Source organism: Mixophyes fleayi, chromosome 2, assembly GCF_038048845.1.
Source record: "Mixophyes fleayi isolate aMixFle1 chromosome 2, aMixFle1.hap1, whole genome shotgun sequence".
NCBI classification, from domain to species: domain Eukaryota; kingdom Metazoa; phylum Chordata; class Amphibia; order Anura; family Limnodynastidae; genus Mixophyes; species Mixophyes fleayi.
Window position 1 is genome coordinate 197,895,121 of NC_134403.1, and position 23,219 is coordinate 197,918,339.

The 23,219-nt window shown below is 39.1% G+C and overlaps 1 protein-coding gene across 1 annotated transcript in view; it reads left to right on the forward strand.

Annotated features, from left to right (window-relative positions):
• The window catches only part of LOC142139886 (uncharacterized), a 296,204-nt gene extending 275,069 nt beyond the window's left edge, over window positions 1–21,135 (forward strand). Inside the window, exons 22-24 of the mRNA XM_075197746.1 lie at window positions 3,916–4,068; window positions 13,576–13,776; window positions 21,028–21,135. Of these exons, the coding sequence (XP_075053847.1) occupies window positions 3,916–4,068; window positions 13,576–13,776; window positions 21,028–21,066 (393 nt within the window). The 3' untranslated portion in view covers window positions 21,067–21,135. The remainder of the gene's footprint in view (window positions 1–3,915; window positions 4,069–13,575; window positions 13,777–21,027) is intronic.
• The last annotated feature ends 2,084 nt before the right edge of the window (window positions 21,136–23,219 follow it).

Consider the following 23,219-nt stretch of genomic DNA (forward strand, 5'->3'; position numbering starts at 1 on the left):
CAGTGGTTTTGATACAGTTGCTATAGAAACTCCACTGGTGGTACATCAATGCGCTGACAGTCTCCGAAGTCAGTGGTGCTGAGGCAGTTGCCTGGACAAAGCTGCTTTCCTCTCTCATGGATCTTTCCAATCTTGCTCCCCTGACAAACTGTTGACAGTGTTCTGGCCGAGCCATAGAGAACCTCAGCCAAGCTGTCAGTAGTGTATAGCTGGACTGTAATGATCTCCAGGCCAAGTCATTGTTACGCTCTTATCCCTTGAGGATCCTAGATGCTTGACAAATAGGCTCTCTACCAGTATAGTAGGGATGTTAGTCCCAGTCTCCTGACTCCAGTAGACTCACCAAGCATACAAATTCACAAGCTTCTCCCGTTGGAATGATGAGCACTGAACCAGAGGTTTATGCATGCCTTGCATAAATATGGTAATTCCCACGATCCTTCTGACAGAATTGGTAGAAGCTGAAACACCAATCTGACCCTCACCCTGAGATCATCACAGGCTTCTTTTAAGCAGACTCAAAGATAATAGAATAGCGCTGGTTGGACGAAATTAAATAGTATAATTGAAAAAATTATTAGACATTTATTTATATAAAACAATTAAAATCATTTAAAATAATCAAAAAAATATCAACACAGAAAAAAAAAATCACAATATCGGCAAGTGTAAACCATATAGGCAATAAAAAAAGCAAATAAAGTTCTGGGTTCAGGTGGTAAATTAGAGGATGTTACAATAAGGACGACAATAACAATTGGAACATAAAATACTTACCTCTGATGAAACCACTCCCTAAGAGGCAGAGAAACGCGTCAGGTTTATATCAGTTTGGCAAGAGTAACAATCTTTCCTGTTCCAATCGTTATTGTGGTCCTTATTGTATCTGGACTTTTTTCAGCTTCACATAAGGGAGATATCATTTGAGCTTAAGGTACAGCAAACAATATACTGTGGACAGTTTTTTTTGGTTTCCAAATCGTTGCCTAATGGATTGTTTGTGCACTCCCAAATACTAATGGGATTATTCCCTAATATGGATAGCTGAACTCTGGTTTTTTGCACCCATGCTTGACAATAGAGGTGCTCAATACAGCGTTAATTCATCTAAATCCAAGGTCCTACTGAGGTTTGCAGTCTAACTTTAGGATCGGATGAACTGTTTAACTGCCTCAGTGTATGTGGAGCCTAATTTCTTTATGGAATATTCCTGGATAACGCTTTTTGTTTAAATCTATATCAATGCTCTTTCAGTCTGGATATCTTTTGGAAAATCATTATTAAATATTGTAAGAATTTGGGATATTTGTGGGTTTTACTATCTGTATCCACAGTACTGTTTCAATAACATCATCTAATTTACCACCTGAACCCGGAACTTTTTTTTGCTTTTTTTTATTGCTTATATACACTTGCCAATATTGTGATTCTTTCTGTGTCGAATTTTTTTTGATTATTTTAAATTATTTTAATTGTTTTATATAAATAAATGTCTAATAAGTTTTTCAATTACATTATTTAATTTCATCCAACCAGGTGCCACAGTGCACCGCAGCACCATACAGTAGGGAAAACAGTACATACATAAAACGGACATACAAGGTAGACAAAATAAACGCAGACATGAAAATAGAGGGTATGAAGGACCCTGCTCATTAGAGACATTACATTCCAAGTGGAAGAGGGCACAGCTGAAACAAGAGGAGCGAATGTGGCTCAGAGTGGAGATTGGGACTGTTGTGAGGGTGCATTAGTATGAATAGTGTTATCATGGATAAGATCAACTCTAAAAAGAGATGGGTTTTCAAAGAGCGTCTAAAGATTTGAAGACCGTGGGAAAGTCTGATTGGGCATGATAGGGAGTTCCATAAGTGGGAGCAACACAGGAGAAGTCTTGTAGGCGGGAGTGAGAGGTAGTTACCAGAGACAAGACAAGGGGCAGGTCAGAGGTAGATCTTATATGGCGTACATTACCTGCAGGATAAGACAGATTGCCATAAAAGACTGTGACCCCTCCCCTCCTCGTCCTCCGACTCCTACACCCACCCCTTTATATGTCTTTCCCCAAAACCGTGGTATAAGGTTACTCCCTGGTACGAATTGGTTCACCACATCTGTTAAGATTCTAAATGGAAAGATTCTGTTGATGGACATTACTCTGATTTAATTTAATTTAAGTTTATTTTGCTATTGTTTATTTTATTTTTTTTGTCAGTATTGAGAGTTCACTTTGTTTATATTCTCAATTGATCCATTATCCAAGATCACAATTCCCTTCTTGTTTAGTATACAAAAATGCACAACAATCACAACAAATCTCAATCACTAGGCTATTTGTTTCATGCTGCACACCTTTATTTAACATACACCTCTCAATCTGTCTACATATACAACCCAGTCCATGCATTGAGCACTGAATGATCCCTTATTTAATGCAAATTTCAGACTGGTTTGAACTAAGATGGTCTGATAGTTATCAGACAAATTCACAACATCCATGCCGAGCAAAAAAGCCTAAACTTATAGAGGCTGATGTTCACTATTAAGTTGGTTGGTCTTAAACACATTGTACTGCTATTCCAATTCTAAAGTTACGATCGGCTACAGGCTGGAGTAGCCACATCTACTTCTTCCCTATCCATTTCACAACTGTTTTGAAGAATGAACATATAAGGTGCTCATACATAAAATACAGCTAACAACATTTACAAATACAGAAAACCACTTAAATTCATATTCCTATGCAATGAGGGTGCTAATATTATTTTTTAAGTCACACAGACTTTTAGGGGCCAAATAAGACTGATGCTTTTATTGGTAGTGATAGTGGTAGTAGCAGAGCAATTTATATTACAGTATATAAAAGCCAAACTGTGTGTGTAATGAAACAGTTTGAGTACTTTTCAATCCAATTGTTTGTCACTATGCAAGGCGGCTTCTATATGATTGTAAGCCTCCATTTGTTCTTTTAATAAAAATGTGACAGCAGCAGAGGCTGCCTTTCTATTCTTTGTATCGATTGAGCATCTTAACACGATTGTATATTAGATCATGTTTAGCTCTGAAAACATACCTGCAATTCTTATGAATACATGAATATGTTTATATAAAATTGCCATGCAGTCAGTAGTCCTAACCACTAGTAGTGTGAGCTGATATTCATCTACATCATTCCTCATTATGGCTAATATTTTTTCATATTAATATAACAAAAATTAAAATGAGCATATTAACAGATTAAGTTGGGAAAAGAATCTAAGAAAACATGCCTACAATTCTTACATATAAATGAAACCAGTTAGTTTTATTAAAAGGCAATGTCCTGTTAAGTTCAATACAACTTACAAAATCTACTTGTTGCCTTGCCCTAACCATTAGCCACTGGTGGAACTACTGCCTCTGCAAGAAGTGCAACTACCACAGGCCCCCGGATGCAGAGCAGACGCCTCTTCTGAGCATGAGAGGGTCTAGTCCCGATTGGGGTTTCACTGCTCATGTGATCTGGCTTTTTGAAAGCAAAGTGGGGATCTGGGAGTGGTATTGTAGAGGCCTCCCCCAAATTTTGCTATGGGTCCTGGGAAAACCAGATTCAGACACTTTTAGAACATGTTTCAGCTGTTTTTCTTTGGGGCAGATTTAAATTGGTGTGAGGTGATGTGATGTGCCTCCAGGACAGTCTGTGGAGACACATGGCATTGAAGTCTCCGCTCATTATTCCCTTGTGTCCCATAGAGATTCAAAGAAAAGGAGTGGAGGTTTCCATAATAGTCAGCAATGTGCGAAGTCGGACATTGAGCCAATGTCCTCAATGCACCTCGTGGCTATTTGAATTTGCCCCTTTGTGTTTAAATAATCTTGTTATACCCTCAAAATCAGGTTGTTTGTGATAGATACTTTTTCATTTTATTGTCCCAGGGATTTCTACAATCGTTATCTGTGACTTCAGTAAAAGCAGCCATTCAGGAGGGCTTGACCAAAAAGACGTTATCTCTTCATAAAAGTTATGGAAGTGTTACAATAAAAATATGGGATGGCCATTACCTTGACGATGATCAGTTTGAACTACCGGTATGTATGCTTTTTCACCAATAAATGTTAGGTACATGGTGAATCCATGTTCAATCTGGTTACTGTATTAGACTTTAAAACAAAATTATTTCACAAATAAAATGTTGCATAAAAGATTGATAAAAAAATATGTCTTCTTAAAAGCAATTAGGCATACACTATACCTTAAGAGTTTACAGGTGACATTATACATTATAGACATAATATCCAGATTCTTATGGGTAGAATTGTAGATTATCACTGATATCCATACAAATTAGTATAAGGTCACTATTTTTCTACTACTGTATGTAGTTCTAATTCACTCTGAATTGATTGTGGACTAGAAATACAGCTCACTCTTGCATTCCATAAGTGTTCTGATGCCCTCCAATAGTGGCCTAGGACCAGGGCCCATGAAAGGTTTCTCGACACCCTAGGCAAAACTTCAGCCTGCAGACCCTTTTCCCCCAATTCCCACTTCCTAGCCTCTGACAGACTTGATATTTGTAAAATAAAAATAACAACTCTTACCTCCTCGTGGTTGGCTAGAATGACTGCAGTTCAGATGCACTGATGTCCAGACATACTGATGTCTGTTGCAGAATGCTGTCCAGACTTCACTGCTGCTCAGGAGCAAATGCATGATAGCTAGTGGGGAAGCTCTAATTGTTAGATTTCAGAACAATACCAAAAGAAAAAACTTGACATCACACATCTGTTACACACTGACATATACCCCGCTGCCCACCAACTTTTCTCACACATGCCCATCAGTCCACTAGCTATTCTCACATATGTCACCCCTTGCCCATCAGCTTTTGTCACTACCCACATAACACCAGCTTCACATGCCCCCCTGCCCACCAAAGAACCCTCTACCACAATGCTCTCTCCATATGGTAGAACTGCTAACGCCATCAGGATGAAGCTGCGAAAATCTAGGCTTTTTGGAGCTTGTCAAATTGCCCCAGATGGCAGACCCCATTGAAAATTATGGGGACTGCGATTTAAATAGAAACCTAACCTAATGCTGGAGATATCTATGATACTTCCTGTGTTAGGCTTTGTTAGTTAGCTAGTTTACTTAACAATCCATAAACCATGTGGAAAAATACATTTTCATATGGTTTATGGCTTAATTAATAGGTCCCTATAGGCTGTAATGCATGAAAATTTCTGAGCGTACCCATCCTATTTTATCCCGTCACATCTCCACAATATTTCCACCCCCTCATTTTCTGTAGCTTTCTAACCCCCCCCCCCATTTTTTGCAGCTTCCCCCCCCCCTTTTGTTTCTTGCAGATCTCTCCCCCTCCCACCCCTCATTTTTGTATCTTTCTCTCTACCCTCGTTTTTTGCAGCTCGCCCTCTCGTTTTTTGCAGCTCCCCCCTCCCCTCGTTTCTTGCAGCTTTCTTTCTCTGCCCCCTTGTTTTTTGCTACTTTCTTTCACCCCCCCCCCCCTCGTTTTTTGCATCTTTCTTTCTCCCCCCTATTTTTTTGCATCTTTCTTTCTCCCCCCATTTTATTCCCCCCCCTCGTTTATACTTGTATACATATATAAACTTATATACATACATACAAATATAGAGTGTGAGGAAACAGGGTGCTACTGGACTGAGAACACCCGTTTCTCAGTTTCTCACAGTTTAATGTACTTTTTAATCCTTGGCCCAGTCTAAGTATATACACCATCAGTGTATTATGTGTATTATTATTTCATGTTATTAGGTACATTTTGTCCTTGCTATTACCTGCAATATTGTATGTATTAGAAATGGAAAGAATATTACCATATTGTGTGAAAATAAAAGGACAGCAGAAGTCATTTAGCTATGGTAATTACCATTTGTCTCAAATGTCCATTGTCATGAGGTGTGGCTTAGATCTGGTTTTTAATCAGAACAATGTCTAAGTGACTTGACATAGCTAGCTAGCAGCCCACATTAATTAGCTAGGTCAACAGGTAATCTGAGAGGTAATTAGGTTAGAACTTCTAGATCAGGCCTGTCCAACCTGCGTCCCTCCAGGTGTTGTGAAACTACAAGTCCCAGCATGCCCTTCCAGCTATCAGCTGGTTGTCTACCGGTCAGTTTACAGTAAGGGCGTACCAAATTCAAACACGCGCAGCCATGTCCAAATTAAGCTCTGGGGATTGCAAAGTTACTTGTTTTTCTGCAGTTTCTCTTGCTACAGGTACTGGACAAGTGTAAGTCCTGATCAGTAGTGGTGGCAGTCTAGTATGCATGCTATAATATGTGTTTGCAACCAGGAGCAACTGTAAAAATTTATTTTATTTTCAATAGAGATAAGATCATGCTAATAAATGTACTTCATGGGCTCACAGAGAAACAGGAGAGGTCCATTGCTCCATTGCTAATTGTCATTGCTGAAATAGAAATAATAGGGCTGTCAGTGTTCTTTAAAATATGCAGTCACATTGTACTCCCTTTAGATTGTATGCTCCTTCGAGCAGGGCCTCCTCTCCTTCTGTTCTCTACCACCTTAACTCTGCTCTCCAGCTCCTTGTCTCTACCGTGAGGTCCTCCTGCCCTCGTACCCCTCTCTCTACCCCGCTGGGGGCTCTCACGTCTCATCTAGCTGTACATTGAGCTTCTGAGTTACTGTGCTTTTTGTTAACTGTACCGTGCTGTCTCACCCTGTATCGTGTTTCTGTCTGTCCCTGTACGGCGCTACGGATACTTAGTGGCGCCCTATAAATAAAAATTAATAATAATAATAATAATACTGTGTTATAGTTCACACAGAAACAAGAGACATCCTAGTTTTGTTGCCAGTCTACAGTCTAAGTGGCATTGCTCCATTGTTAATTGTTATTGCTAAAATAGAAATAATAGGGCTGTCAATGTTCTTCAAAATCTGCAGTCACATTGTACCGTGTTATTATAGCTCACACAGAAACAGGAGAGGTCCCAGTTTTATTGCCAGTCTACAGTCTACGTGGCATTACTTCTTTGCTAATTGTCATTGTTGAAATATAAATAATAGGGCTGTCCGTGTTCTTCAAAATCTGCAGTCACATTGCACCGTGCCATAACTCACCCAGAAAGGTGGCAGTGTTTAGTGCCGAAACAGAAATTCAAATATTAGGGCTGGCAGTGTTTTTAAAAGTCTCCAGTGACATTTTACTATGCTCATACAGAAACAGGAGAGATGGCAGTGTCCTTGTCACTCTCCAGGCTCCGTGCCATTGGTCACACAGAAACAGGGGTATCAGTGTTTTTGTAACTCTCCAGTCTTCAGTCACATTGTTGTCACTCTCTAGTCTCAGTCATGATGATACTAATCCCTCTATGTCATGTGCTAAAGCCTATGTTCAAGTGCAGAGTGGTTTTAAGTCAGGGAAACAAAAATGAAAAAAAAAGCTTGTACCTTTCTAAAGAAATAAACACCTCTCTAATAAAGGTGAAAGTTTACTGTAGAAAAACATAAAATTGCCAATATGCCATTCTACCCAAAATATTAACAAGCATACATGCATCAGCTAGCTCCCTTCTTTCAATTAGATCCCAGCACGTGCAATATACACTGTCATCATCCTCACCCTCATCAGTGTGTACGTCATCCACACACAATACTTATTCATCCCTGCTGGAATCCAATTACAGAAGTCTCTGTACTTTGATGTAATTGTCGATAATGGCCTTCCCCATGGAATGTGTAGTTAATTTTACGACAGAGTTGTCACAATTTTTGGGCAATTCTTTTAGACCAGACCAAATGTCAAAATAATGTGCCGACTCATCTGCATCACCACTAGGGGCTAAATGTATCAAGGTGAGAGTTTTCTGGCGGGTTTGAAAAACCAATCAGATTCTAGCTATCATTTATTTAGTACATTCTACAAAATGATAGCTAGAATCTGATTGGTTGCTATAGGCAACATCTCCACTTTTCAAACCCGCCGGAAAACTCTCACCTTGATACATTTAGCCCTAGGTGTCTTGGGAAAGCTAAAACATTTTTTTAGCAGCAGTTGCCAAAGAAACTGAGGGAGGATGCGTCGTTGTGTCATGTACCACTTGAGCTGTCAGCTTGCTGACCAGGAGCTCATTGCATCTCTTGAGATCTGGGTCAGCTGGAAAAAAAGACAAGACATAGCTCTTAAACCTAGGATCATGCACAGTTGCCACAATGTAGTGATCTGATTTCAAGATGATGATAACTCTCAGATCCTGGCGAAGTGAATAAAGTACTTAATCTACAAGTTCTACATAGCGGAATTGCTTAGTCTCATATCCTCCTTCAATTTCTCTAGCAGCTTTTCCAAAAGTCTAATTAGGGGAATCACGTAACTCAAGTTAACAGTGTCTGAACTCACTTCACAGGTGGCTACTTAGAGTGGTTTCAGCACTTTGCACAACACAGAAAGTATTCTCCACTGCACTGGACTAAAATACGTTCCCCCTCAAATTAGATTCTTCTTGCAGCAGCTGCAATCTCCTACATGCTGTTGCAGAATGCCGAAAATGACCAGAATTATTTCTGGACACAGACAGCATCTCCTGTATGTCACTGTTATTTTTTAAAAAGCTCTTCACCGCCAAGTTTATTGTATCAGCAAAACAGGGAAAGTGATGGAATTTTCCTCATTGTAATGCTCTCACAATATTGGTGGCATTATCACAAATGACATCCTCAGGAGAGTCTAAGCTGGATAAGCCATGTTGCAATGACATCCCTTAGTTTTTCAAACAGGTTGACAGCGGTATGCAACAGGATGGGGGGGATATTTGTGTAGCTGACGACGGCACTAATGAGGATGTTGATGAGGATGATGATGAGGATGATGTTGTTTGTGTAAGTCCTGCACCAGTGGAAGCAGTTCTTGACAGTGATAAGAAAAAGGCCATTGTCATGCCGGGGCATAAGACCAAAAAATCCAACTCTTATGTGTGCAATTATTTTTACCCAATCCTGACAACAGTTGTCTAGCCATTTGTAGCATTTGTAAAGCCACACCAATAACACCTTTCTCATCAATATCCTCACTAGTGATTGGAGTTAGTCCTGCATCCAAGTTGCTAAGGCTAGATGACTTCTCCCCATCCAGGATCACTCTGAAGAATTCTTGAGCGTTAGTCCTGCTGCTGCTGCTTGGGGTGGATCTTCAACCCAGAATTAGACCAAGAAGAAGACTACTTGTAGTTTAGAACAATTGACTGTTAAACAATACTTTGCAAGAGGAAGCAAGTATGAAAGTTGTCATCCAGTTACAAAGCGGATCACAGATGTCATGGCGACTATGTGTCCAATATCCACAATTAATGCAGCTGGTTTTCAACAGTTAATTGAGATCCTGTGTCCCCGTTGCCAAAATCAATCACAACACCATTTCACTAGAAAAGCTATTCCTCACCTCTACCAGAAGGTTCCATAAAATGTAAATATTGGGCTACAAAATGCCATTCTACCCACTGTACACTTAACCATAGATATGTGGACAAGCGGAACTGGGCAAACTAAAGATTATATGACTGTGATAGACCACTGGGTTGGTGAATTGCCTTCAGCAGCAGGAACAGCAGCAGTATGTACCCAACAACGCCAGATTATTCTGAGGCAGTCTACTCTGTGTATCAGCGGCTTCACTAAGTGGCATACCGATGACAACCTGTTTGAAAAACTATGGGATGTCATTGCAACATGGCTTATCCCGTTTGAACTCTACTGAGGATATGTCATTTATGATAATGCCACCAATATTGTGAGAGCATTATAGCTGGATGAAATCCATCACATTCCCTGTTTTATTCACACAATCTACGTGGTGGTACAGAGCTTTTTGAAAAATGACCGGAACGTGCAGGAGATGCTGTCTGTGATCTAAAAAATTCCGGAACATCTTCAGCATTCTGCAACAGCATGTAGAAAATTGCAGCAGCTGTAAGAACAATTTAGTTTGCCCTGCCACCAGCTGAAGCTAGAGCTGGTAACAAGGTGGAATTCCACACTTTATATGCTTGTGAGGATTGAGGAACAGCGAAAAGCCATCCACGCTTACTCCAAAAGCCATGACATTGGGAAAGGATGATGAATGTCCAGCACAGTGGAGAATACTTTCCATGTTGTGCAAGGTGCTGAAACGATTCAAAGTATTCACCTGTGAACTAAGTTCAGACACTGATAGCTTGAGCACAGTGATTCCCTTAATTAGACTTTTGGAAAAGCACCTTGAAAAATTGAAGGAGGAGAAGATACAAAGAAATTACGCTAAATATGTTGGACTTGTAGATGAAGTACTTTAATCGCTTCGCCAGGATCACAGGGCTATCAACTTCTGGAAATCATATCACTACATTTTGGAGACTATGCTTGATTCTAGGTTTAAGAGCTATGTCTTCTCTTTATTTCCCACTGTCCCAGATCACAAGAGATGCAATGAGCTCCTGATGAGCAAGTTGACAGCTGAAGTGGTACCTGTCACAACGGCGTTCCCTCCTTCAGTTTCTCAGGCTACTGCCGCTAGGAAAAACTAAGCTTTTCTAAGAGACCAAAGGATGATGCAGATGATTTGACATTTGGGGGTAAATGTATCATACTCCGGTTTGTACAAGTCGCCGGAAATCGGTGAGTTGACAGCTAAAATTTAAAGCAGCGCTGCCTTGTAAAGGCAAGTTTCCCTTTACAAGGCAGCACCGCTTTAAATTTTAGCTGTCAACTCGCCGATTTCCAGCGACTTGTACAAACTGGAGTATAATACATTTACCGCTTGGTCTGGTCTAAAAGAATTGCCCAAAAATCGTTTAAGCTCTGTCGTAAAATGAACTGCAAATTCCGCGAGGAAGGCCTTTACTGGCATTTAGATGAAAGTACAGAGACTTCTGTAGTGGTGGATTCCAGCCTGGATTAATTAGTACTGAGTGATGATGATGAACACACTGATGAGGGTGAGGATGATGACAATGTAGATTGCAGGTGCTGGGATCTAGCTGAGAGAAGGAAGCTAGCTGTTGCTGGAATGCTTATTAATATTTGGGTAGAATGACATGTTGGCAATTGTATGCTTTTCTACAGTAAAGTTTCACCTTTATTAAATATGTGTTTTTTTCTTTAAAAAGGTAAAAGCTTTGTGTTTACATTTTTGTTTTTGACATTTATGTTATAGAGACTTTTGTAATGGTGGTTTCCTGAGTTGAATTAATATTGTGTTAGGATGATGTACACACTGATGAGGGTGAGGATGAGACTGAAGATGATGACAACAACATATCAAGTTCATTGACAGCACTGTTAATTTAGCTGCCTTAAACCCATTGTTACCTTGTTTTGTGGGGGCCCAAATTAACCAAGCACTTCAGCCACAAAAGTGGCACTCCTTGTCGCTGGAGTGCTTAGTTTGTTAAAGTGTGCATGTCCTTTCTAAGATCCATTATAAGGGTGGGAGGGTCCCAAGGACAATTCCATCTTGCACGACTTTTCCTTTCAGCTACCGCTACATGTGCTATAAGTGCTAAAGTTTGTTTTCAATAATTCTTTCAATTGCTTCTCTCCTGTACGTGTGAACACATACTTTGTTTTTCACTGGGTTCCAACCCGCTGGGGCACCCCGGATTGGTCTTGGTCTGACAAATGCACGCATCCCAGGGGTCAGCGCTCGTCACCATGCTGTAGAATTACCACAGTTATCCAAGTAACGGGTGGCGCGATCAAAAAGAACCATACCTGATTTAATAAGCCATTCGCAGTTTCACTGTACCGGCCGTGGGCTCTGGGTGACGGCGATCTCCTCATCTTCATCTTCCAAATCTTTGTCTGCAGAGGCCGGTGACACACCCATTTGTTTTCTCAGGTGTCTTAGCTGCTCTTTCAACTGGACATATTTTCATCCTGCCTCAGGGCCTCCTCTGTATAATTCTTCTGAAGTGCAGTGTATCTCTCGTGTACAAGCTCTCTTAAATCTGGGATCTCATCCGGTGGGTCACGTTTTAATTTAAGTACAGTCTCCTCAACTGCATCTATATATTGGTTTCAATCCCTGTTCAATGAAGTGTATTCCAACATGACGGATTCCATGCTGCCCACATGTTCCGTGTCACAGTCTGTCTGAAGCAGATGTAATGCCACTCCAGTTGTAATATCCATCCTTGTGTCTACATAAGTTTGGCATTTCTTCAGGGATGACAGGGAGGTATCCAGAGAGGAGAAGGATATTAAAGATGCAGCACGAGCAGACATGGTTTAATAATGTAGAGTTCATTGACAGCACTGTTGGGATTAAGGTAGCTAATCTATTGTTAGCTTGTTTTGTGAGGGCCCAAACAAACCAAGCACTTCAGCTACAAAAGTGGCACTTCTTGTCACTGGAGTGCTTGCTTTGGTAAAATGTACATGTCCTTTTCAATATCTTACATAAGGGTGGGTGGGAGGACCCAGATGTGCTATGAACTGCCATGTGTTTGTGCCGTTGCTCTGTCGCTTAGCATCCAGCCAGGTCACTGCAGTTTTTGTCCGAAAGTGTATGCAAATAATATTGTGGCCTGTGAGGTGGTCAAAATTGACTGGAATTTTCTGAAAAATAGTGTTATTGAGGTTAATATGAATGTAGGAACAAAAAAATAGCAAAATTATGTGATATTAGCATATTTTAGCTATTTTTCTAAACTATACAGAGCCAAAACCAAAACACGCGAGGGCGTTTTTTCCAAAACAAAAACCAAAACACGAACTTAATCCAGATACAAAACCAAAACATGGAGGTCAATGAATATCTCTACAATTAACATTATATTGGGACCCGTTTTATGTGTCCCTTTCCCCAGTGAGCCCTGTGCTGACCAGCCTAGCACTGGTTCCTGTTATGACTCCTACAATGAATATGTTCCTGGTAATTGGTTTCCGCTCTAGCAGGGGTACCCCAGGTTTAGTGGGAACTAGCCCAGGTTATCTGTAGCTGCTTGAGGAATTGGTGGGGGGGGGGGTTACACTGGCTAATTTTAATTATTTATTTACTACAGGTGCTTCTCCCATTAATTTCAAAAGCCCATTCACTACAGTGGGGTTTATACATGCTGGAACCCCAACTGAAATGAGTGTGCTATTGAAATGAATGGAAAAAGCTCCATGTAACTTGCATGTGGATGCATTCTCAAATGCATGCAAACTTGTCCGGCACATATCATCCATGGAATACTACATGTGAACCACATATCAAATCCATAACACATGCATTTTATGATGCAAGCGTAACACCAGTGGGTAACTGGCTTTAGGATGATTGGGGCTGACTCTGCTTTAAGAGCATATTAATTACATTGTTAATTTATATAGCAGAATGTATATTGTGAACAATATGGTATTCGTTAGATGGTTGCATTTATTTGAAAAGTTTGCAATTGTAGCAATAATAGTACACTTAAATATATTATTTTTTTCAGAAAATAAACATTTCTTTTTGGAAGGGCACAGAATAATCTGATACTTAATTATAGGGGGATAATTGTGTTTATTCATTTGTGTGTAGGATTTACAAAGATGTGTTATTGTGTTAATCTCTTTTTTGCCAGGTTTTGAATGACCTGCTCACAGTAGGCAATATTAAGACATTCTTGGCTACCCAGACTAGCAAAAAAGGCAAAGAAATGTCTATGCTAGTCACAGAAAGCCTAGATAAGAAACAGCGGAAACTGCAGAGAAACAGTCCAGATTACCAGCGACACCAACAGTTTTATGAAGAGGCAATGGGAGAGACGTTTTATGATCTTATTGTAAGTATGGAAATATTAGGAAAGCAATATTCCCAATACACTTTTATTACCCTCATGGTTATGGGAAGAGTAGTCATTTTGTAAACATAATTGCTGACTTTCAGAGGAACAAATGGATTGAATTGTCATGTTTATTCATTTCAGATTGTAGTGCAAACACAACCTATAAATGAAGCACCGTTGTGTACACAATTTATATGAAACTAATGCAAATTATTATTAAATTGAATACATAGGGCCTGATTCATTAAGGCACGTAAATGCCAATACTTGTCGTATTTTGCGTAAAGGCACTCTGCGCATACCCAGAAACAAACCATATGTAGCAACGTCTAATTCATCTTTGAGCGCAAAGGACCCTTACTAAAGCCTCTGATTTCAGGGGCGGAACGAGGAGGGTACTGGGCGCATGCATGTAGTCAATGTACAATAAGAGCATGCCAAGCACAAGCGCATGCAGCAGTGTTCAATTCAAGCTTTGGGCACCTCAAAAGTATGTGTTTTTCCGTCGTATTACTGGCTATGCACTAGGTACAGCTCTGGTGTAAATGCCAATTACTAGTGATGACTGTGGCATATGTATGCTATAACATTTGTTGCAATCAGGAGCAACTGTAAAAATGCATTTTATGTACAAGAGACATTAATATCCTAATAAATGTTTTTTTGGGGGGGGGGTTATTTTATAATCTTTTGTCATTAATTACTTTATTACTAACAGGTGACATTAATTGAATATTTTTTTTTATTTTCTGTGCGTTCTTTTGATACTTTTATATTCCACGTATTGGGTGTATACTGCAATGTATTGTCTGTTTGAGGAGAGCGGACCTAGACCCGTTTTCATCAACAGACTAATCTTTACATCCGCTCCTTGTTGAATACGGGTGTGCATATGCATAACTTATGAACGTTTAAAAAAAAAAAAGCACGATATGTTCCTTTTGCATACCTTAACGAATCAGGCCCATAGTGTTTTAGTAAAATTTCAGAAAGTTTCAACACCAATACACAATTCATCAAAATAAGGATTTTGTATATTTTAATTTCTAAAAGCCATAGGCTACATATATGTTGTAGGGAAATCTCTACTAATTACCAGACCCCTGTGGTATCCTGAACATCATTACTCACCATCTCTGCTGTGTACAGAACTTTGCTGCATTGTTTCCATGTGTTGATATGTACTTATGCTCATATTCATTGAAGTACTTATTAAGCAGACCCACCGTCTTGTGTTCTTATTTTCTAAACATTGTATGATCCTGACTCAGCTAGTCACGTGCACAGGCCATCGTGGGAACCGCCCACTAGGCCTGATATTATTCCAGTCCATAACACAATCCAATGAAAGAAGGAGGGGGAGAAAGTGTAGTTTGCTCTTCCTCCTTCCTCTGCGTGGGCAAGTAAGGGGCACGTATGATCTGATGGCATGTGAAGAGGCTTATGGGCATGTAAAGAGATGTGTTGGCATTTGGGGAGATCTGATGGAATGTTTGTAGGCCTGTTGGCATGTGGGTGGTTTGATGGGCATGTAAGGTTCATGTGGGGAGGTTGATGAACATTTAATGGGCATATGTGGATGTCTAAGGGTAAGTATCCAGAACTTGGGTAGATCTGATGGCATGTGGGGAGGTTGATGGGCATGTAACGTATGTGGGTAGGTCTGATGGCATGTAAGGGGTAGGTGTGGAGGTCTGATGGCATGTATGAGGAATGTGGTGATACTGATAGCCAGAGGAGGAACATGAGGGGATGTCTGATGGGCATGTAAGTGCATGTGGGGAGGCTGATGGGAATGTGGGAATAGCTGACTGGCATTTCTAAGGCATATGGGTAGATTTGATGGCATGTGAAGAGGTCTGATGACTTATAGGGAGGTTGATATGCATGTAAGGGGCATGTGGGGAGTCTGATCGCATTTGGAGAGATCCGATGGGCATGTAAAGAGGTCAGTGGGGCACATTCGGATGTCTGAGAGATTGTGGATACAGTAGCAGTGTGAGCTACTGTGAAGAGACTATAAGTAGCCCTTTGAACCCTCCTCCGCTGGACACAGCAAGTATGAGCTGTGCAGGGCAGAGCTGATTAATCAGAACATTTTGGCATTGTTGAATGTTTTATTTTTTTCTTTAGTTATATTTTCAATGTATGTGTGTATGGTATGTATGCACATGTTTATACTGTTTATATATATATATATATATATACATATATATATATATATATATATATATATACATATATATATATATATATATATATATATATATATATATATTTATGTACACACATATAAAAGGCAAAGTTGGCTCTGTATGTGTTACCTATAGATATCTTTTGGCTCTTGGTCTCTGACTGGTTGGCCACCCCTGGACTAGAGCATTGAAAATGAGGTTCAATGAATATAGGCGTAATATACTAAATGGACTGAGGACACATGGTGTATCCTGGCACTATGTTTTTAAGCATAATAGTAACCCTGATTGCCTTTTTGTCACCAGGGTGTAAGTGGTGAAGGCCATCCCAAGAGGTGGAGATAAATTTAAAAGACTGTACAAACAGGAGGTTTTTTGGGTGTATCAGTTGAATACACTTTTGCCTTTAGGGCTAAATGAATCTTTGGAACTCAATGAAATTATCTAGTTGGACCTTTTATAAGTTTCATGCGCCCTTTTTTCTCCCCCCTTTGATACAGCAAAATTTCTCTGTTTTTCCCTCTTTTTCCTTAGTATAGCAAAAATATTGCTTCATGAAGAGTCTCCCTTTGATTAATTGTAGTCTTTTAGAAATAATAACATCCCAGACCATGGGGTAAATGTATCAAAGTGCGATTTTGCAACTCCAGCTGTATTTACTGTATTACAGCTTACGCAAGTAACGTAGCGCATGCGCAATGAGCTACGTTACTTGCGTAAGCTCTAGGTACAGTATTAGGTGATTCCCCCACTAGCGTGGGAAAATCACATTATACTGTAGTTATAGCTTACGCAATGAACGTAAGTTCATTGCAGTTAGAACCTCCTACCTAGTAGGAGGTGTTTGCGGCGCCTCAAGTTTTTTTTTATTTTACTACAATCAAGAACACAGAGTCGGGATGTTACAAATATGGGGCCCTTCTGGCCGAAGCCAAGAAGATATTCTACAAGCCATCCCGTTTGGAAGTATAATTTGCTGGGACTGGGGCAAGCACGGATCTTGGAAAGAAGAAAGAAGACCTCTTTGGTGAGTATTTGTTTTGGTTTTTTTTATTAAATAGATGTGGTTTAAATGAGGATGGTTAGTGTATTTATTGTGGGGTTTTTATTTTTAATAAATATTTGTGGTTTGTACTAGGGTGTTGTTGTTTATTTTACTTTTTTTTTTTGTGGAACTACAGGTCCCAGCAAGCCAGGGATGTCAGGGCATGTTGGCACTTGTGGTTCTCCAAGTGCCAACATGCCCTGGCTGCAGTGGGTATGCTGGTGCTTGTAGTTATACAAGCACCAGCATGGCCACACTGTTTTTGGCAACCTGGCTGGCTGGGACTTGTAGTTCCACAAAAAAAATGGTGTACGTTTATTTTTTTCATACTTTTTCGCCGTATTACCCTACTACCCACAGCCCAGGGGTAGTAGGAAGAGCCCTGCTATCAGCACTGGGCTGGTTCTTTCTAGGTTGGGGGGGGCGCTCGTTTTTTTCGGCGGACCCCACTCCCCAGGGAATCCAGCCCAGCGCTGAACAGTCTAGGGTTGGCTAGTCATTATGGCAGGGGGACCCCTGCCGTGTGTCCCCCTGCTATAGTGCCGCCAACCCTGGCTGGTTTGCCTAGTGCTGGTAAAGTGAAAATCGAGGGGACCCCACGCAAAATTTTTCCCCGATTTTCTAGGGACCAGCACTAGTCAGGCAGCACTAGGGTTAAGCATGAATAGTGGGGGGACCTCACGCTTTTTTTATTTAAAACTTTTATCTATTCTTTTACATTTTGACAGCTGCCGGAGCTCCGGCAGCTGTATGACAGGGCAGTGTAACAGTGATGTGTTGACAACTCACTGTTACAACACAGGAGAGTTAGCTAAACTCGGGAGTATTTACATCGCCCAAAATCGCCAGAGATGACCAGCGATTTTGAACATGAGTGTCAAAATCGCAGCTTGATACATTTCCAGTTTTTTTTTCAAAACTCGCGGATAAAAACCCGCGATTTGCCGCGATTTAAACACGCTGGCAAACTCGCACTTTGGTACATTTACCCCATATCTGCTTATGTTGATACATTAATAGATAGGTTTGAGTTAAGTTTAGCTGTGTGGTCTCCCTGTGGTTATTATATTAATGTAGTCATCCATGGGTTGACTAATTGGTGAACACCTGTGATGATATGGGGGCTTATATATGAGTCTTTTTGTGTGATTTAGAATTATAAATTATTTTTTAAGCTAAGTCCTAACAATACTGGGAAGTTTAAATGTCATAGCTCCTGATTTGATATAACACATTTATTGATTTTATGTTTATTTTATAGTTATGTATACCTTTGTAAGTAGTCCTTTATATGTTGAACAGGGACACAAAATAGGTGTTAAATAAATATATATTGGCTAGCATTAGAATAGTTCCTCTTTCTGTTGTTCTATTCTGCAGTGTTTTATTCTTTATTTATTTTTATTATTATATGATTGTAATGGATTTTATTGTATCAATATTGTGCTGGTATCCATATGTGTTATAGATCTCTGTGGTAGGGAATAAGATAAACTGTCTGTGAACAGGTGCTATATAAATGCATAAAACGGTTTTGTGTTCTGTGGATATGAGGTGGTTGAGGATTGTAGGTGTGAAGGATGTTAATTAATGCCCATATATAGAGAGGTGAATTGAAAAGCCAGGCATATCTCTGAAAAAAACACCCTGAAGGCGATGGAATGCATTAGATTACATCCTATACATTGACTTTTGACAGTTCGGAACACATGATGCAAGCTGTAATTGTCTGTGGTTTGCCATTACTTACTCTTTGGATTTTATAACTTTTCGGCTGCTATACACAATTTATTACTGATCTGTGCATAGAAGGCATAAGGAGAACTAACAGGAACTCCCTGTGTGAGTGGGAGGAGAAGCTAAAGCACCGCCGGATACTTTTAATAGTTTGGGACAGCGATTAACACTTTAGTGCACACATAGCTGTGCAGTATATTTGACTGTCCCATTTCTGGTAAGATAATTGGCGACTGTGTAACTCCAATTACCGGTAAGAACTTTTTCTCCATGGTAATATATCATCTGCGGCTGTTACATCAATGTACTTACTAGAGATCTATACGGCGTCTGGACTTTGAATACAGAAGCATTTTATTACATGTTTCAGTCTATGCTGGATATCAGGGAAATTATTGTTCTGTCTACATTAAGCAACTGCTAATAGCTCCTATTTTAGTAACAAGGATAAATCATAAGTACACGATATAGATTTCATTGACATTTCAATAGAGATTGATTGGTCATTATATTTTGTGTAAACATATGATTAGAGTAGTTTAATTTGTGACAGAGCAAATAATTATAGATATATATTTATATTTCACAGGTATACATGCCTTGACATATATATATATATATATAGGTTTACAGCATACCATGTTTTCATGATATATATATATATATATATATATATATATATATATATATATATATATATATATATACACACACATATATATTGTGAAAAGCGTGCAAACATATTAACATGGCTCCTCACACAGGTTTTTCTGAAGCACTTTGACGTTTATTTTACTTGTCAGGATGCATAAACAGTGTCTTCAGCAAAAAAAATGAAACTTTCACAGCAATAAACAAAATCCAATAGCCCTCAACTCTGGCTATAACAGTTAGGTCCCTAACTGGTCACTGGCCACTGTTTGGCACGTCTTTTCACACACAGATCAAACCCAGCTTTTTAAGCTTCCTATCAGGCCTTGCTCTAACCCTCTCCACATCTTTAGGCTGTGGCTTCCCAGGGAAACTACTACTCTTTTCTCCATTAGACGGTGGAAAATTATCCCAATTGCCTATATAAATATATATATATATATATATATATATATATTATGGTAATATTATCCACAGTTCACAGACCTGTTTTTGTGGCTTTTAACACACTGTTGCAAATCTATTTCTTGTTTATCTATTACATTTTTGGGGCTTGCAGACCCCGTGCGACTAGTGTGGTATTTGTAGAACGGCCTAATAAGTGCCGGAAGGTATTTTTTTTTCTGTAGAATAATACTGTATAGTTACTTCAAGAAAGATTAAGTAAGTTGTCTCATATAGAACAGCCAATAGTGACATATAATTATATATATATATATATATATATATATATATATATATACATACATACATACATACATACATACATACATACATACATGCATGCATACAAGTCACGGGCATATGAAGCTGAAGATTTTTGAGATGAAACTGTGATCATGAAGATATTTTTCCTGTGCACAGAGAGAGGCTGGCTGGCTGGGCTGGGGGGTAGAGAGGCATATGCCCCCAGGGTTGCTCCCAGAATGGGCCACCTTGGACTGGGTCACTGGGCTACCTGCATTTTTTCCATTTACAATGTTCCTAATAGGCTGCATTTCCCCAGGCAAAAATTTGCCAGCCAGCCCCTGTCTGTCTGAATAAAAACACATTGGCAGACATCCCAAGTTCTGTTAATTCAAGAGAAAAGTTACAGCTAAATTTGTGAATGTAACACAATGATTTTCCATATTGGATCATCTTAAGCTTTACGTTTAGTAGCCCTTTATTGCTAATATAATAAATTTAAAAAATACAAATTGACTTGGAACTGCAGCATCTGTTGGCTTTCACTGATCACCATTGTTTGCTGGGGATGTTAGCTGCAAATTATTTTGTAACTGTAAGGTCAGTGAAGTGAAAACTTTGTCCAAGTGAAATCAATAAGGAGTTGTACCACATTACTGAACGTAATGAAGCTCAGTGGAGAAAAATAATTATAATTTCCATTTTTTATGTTTAATTTTGATTTATTATACATTTTCAAGTGTCAATCTGCATTGAGCATTCTTTACATAATACAAGCTAGTAAAATTAAAAATTGCTATATTACACCACACATTTTTATATATGGTTAACTTATGCAAGTATTTTTTTTATGAAAGTTGTTTTTTTCTGCATTTCTTTCAATTCTTTGCTGATTGTATTTATTAAATCAAATGTGTTTTGAATTTCTTGCAGGAGATGGCTCTGCTGAATGCTGGATATGGTCCTTTATAAGCCATCTGTTATTCAGCGATACCTGGAAGAGAATAGAAACTGTGAAGTACTTTTTATGGCACATCTTAATAAAACAGCTATAATGGAAATTGTGTACTGTTTATTACTGTTTATTTATATAGTGTCAACATATTATGCAGCTATGTACAATAGAAGAACATTAATTAGAAACATCAGTCCCAGTGGAGCATACAATCAAATTTCCCTACAACCGTTAAACAATCACATCCTAGCCAATTTAGAAGTCAGATAAACCTACCACTATGTCTTCCTACTGTAGAAGGAAGCTGGAGCACCCAGAAGAAAACTTCTTGATGGGGTCCTATTATAGCTGCTATTATATTATATAACACTAAATCCAGTTCTGTTATTTCCTAGTCCCCTTTCCTGCTCGAGAAACCACATTAGTCATTCCTCAGTCACAATAGACATGATTGTTGCACAGAATAATCACCTTAAAATGATGCCAGCTGCCTTTTGTCCTTATTTCCACCCTAAAAACTTGTGCACATGGGTACATTGTACAGTCGGATCAATTTATACTTCTTTATACTTGCTCCACACTCCACAATTTTCTGAAGACCTGGATAAACATATATGTATATATATAATATGTGAAAATATATATATATATATATATATATATATATATATATATATGAATAAAAAGTGAAAAGCCAGAAGGCGCTCAGTGTATATTCTACAAATTCACATAAAACACCGTGAGTAAAAACGTAAAATCACATACAGTAGGCTGCTTCTCTATAACATCAAGTTGCAGATGGGAAACCTATGTAAAAAAGGAAAGAGAAGCGCCAAACATAGTGTGATATCATCAAATGAGAGTCATGGTCAGAGACATTCAAAATGGCCCCGTACCAGAAGTAGGTCATATAATGGCTCTTCAGAAGCATACTCCCCCAGGATTTCAATCCCCTTCTTATTTAGGTTTACACCTTCTACTCAGTAGATTTCAAACTAAGACTCAAAAAAGATAGTAAAAATATAGTGCAGTGCGTTCATAACACGTAATACATATTCATAAGATAAAATCCAATTTACTCAATGCCATATCCATAAACAGCAATAAAATGCCTGTACATCAGGTAGATTAAAATAAGCTTATCTGTTTAGGTATCGCTTGCAACGGTCCTCTTTAAAGCCTTTCTGGCCGCACATAGCAGGAACCTCCTCCTCATCAGCAATTACCGATCACAGACCTCAAAATCCCTTGACGCGTTTTGTCTGTAACAGACTTTATCAAAAGGGTATATTTTTATATATATATATATATATATATATATATATATATATATATGCACACACTGACATCTGTTTCATCAGCAGTATAAATATCTGATCACATTATCTGGACTTCCAGCTTGTTTCAATTTTGAGGACAGTCTGTGAAAGTTACACTTATCAACCATCTATAGATAGCAGCCATATTTGTCTATAAGTGCCAGCAGCAGTTTTACTTACAGTGATATCTTGGGAAAATAAGAGATATATAGAAACAACAAAAAGTTCACAATCCAACAACATACCTGCGAGCCCTGCGTCCACATGGTCCTCAGTCTGAATGACCACATGATGTCATTTGCCTCCTACATTACTACACTGCCAACGAAAACAGCCTTAAAAACATGGCACCTGGAAGGTAAAGACTAATGGGCATATGATTTAAATATTCCAAGACATCTCCGAGTGCATGTTGCAGCAAAGGTGCCTTCTAAAGCCCTTTACAAACAAGTTATGTAAAAACTGCATACAGTATTAGTGGACCTGCAGGATAAACACAACTGTTGTAGAAGGAGGATGGGAGTCTTTTCTGTCAAGCATTAAACATCTCCCAGATTGCCTTAGCTCACACTGCAGCCTGGAATCTCCTGTTTTACAACAGCAAGAAAAGCGCAGACAGTGAAGCGGACAAATAAGAACTATTGTCAAGCACCCAAAGCCCTCTCTCATATGGTCACATGAAAGTCTGTGCTGACCATCCACCTTGAGGTTTCACTTCTCTTGTAGTAGTTATGATTTACTTTAGTCATAAGCTACTTACCTCTTGTTTTGGCTTTTACCAGTTTGATATGGAACGCTCGTAACATTCTGAGATAGAACACTGCCAGGGTATATATCAGAGGCATCTACTT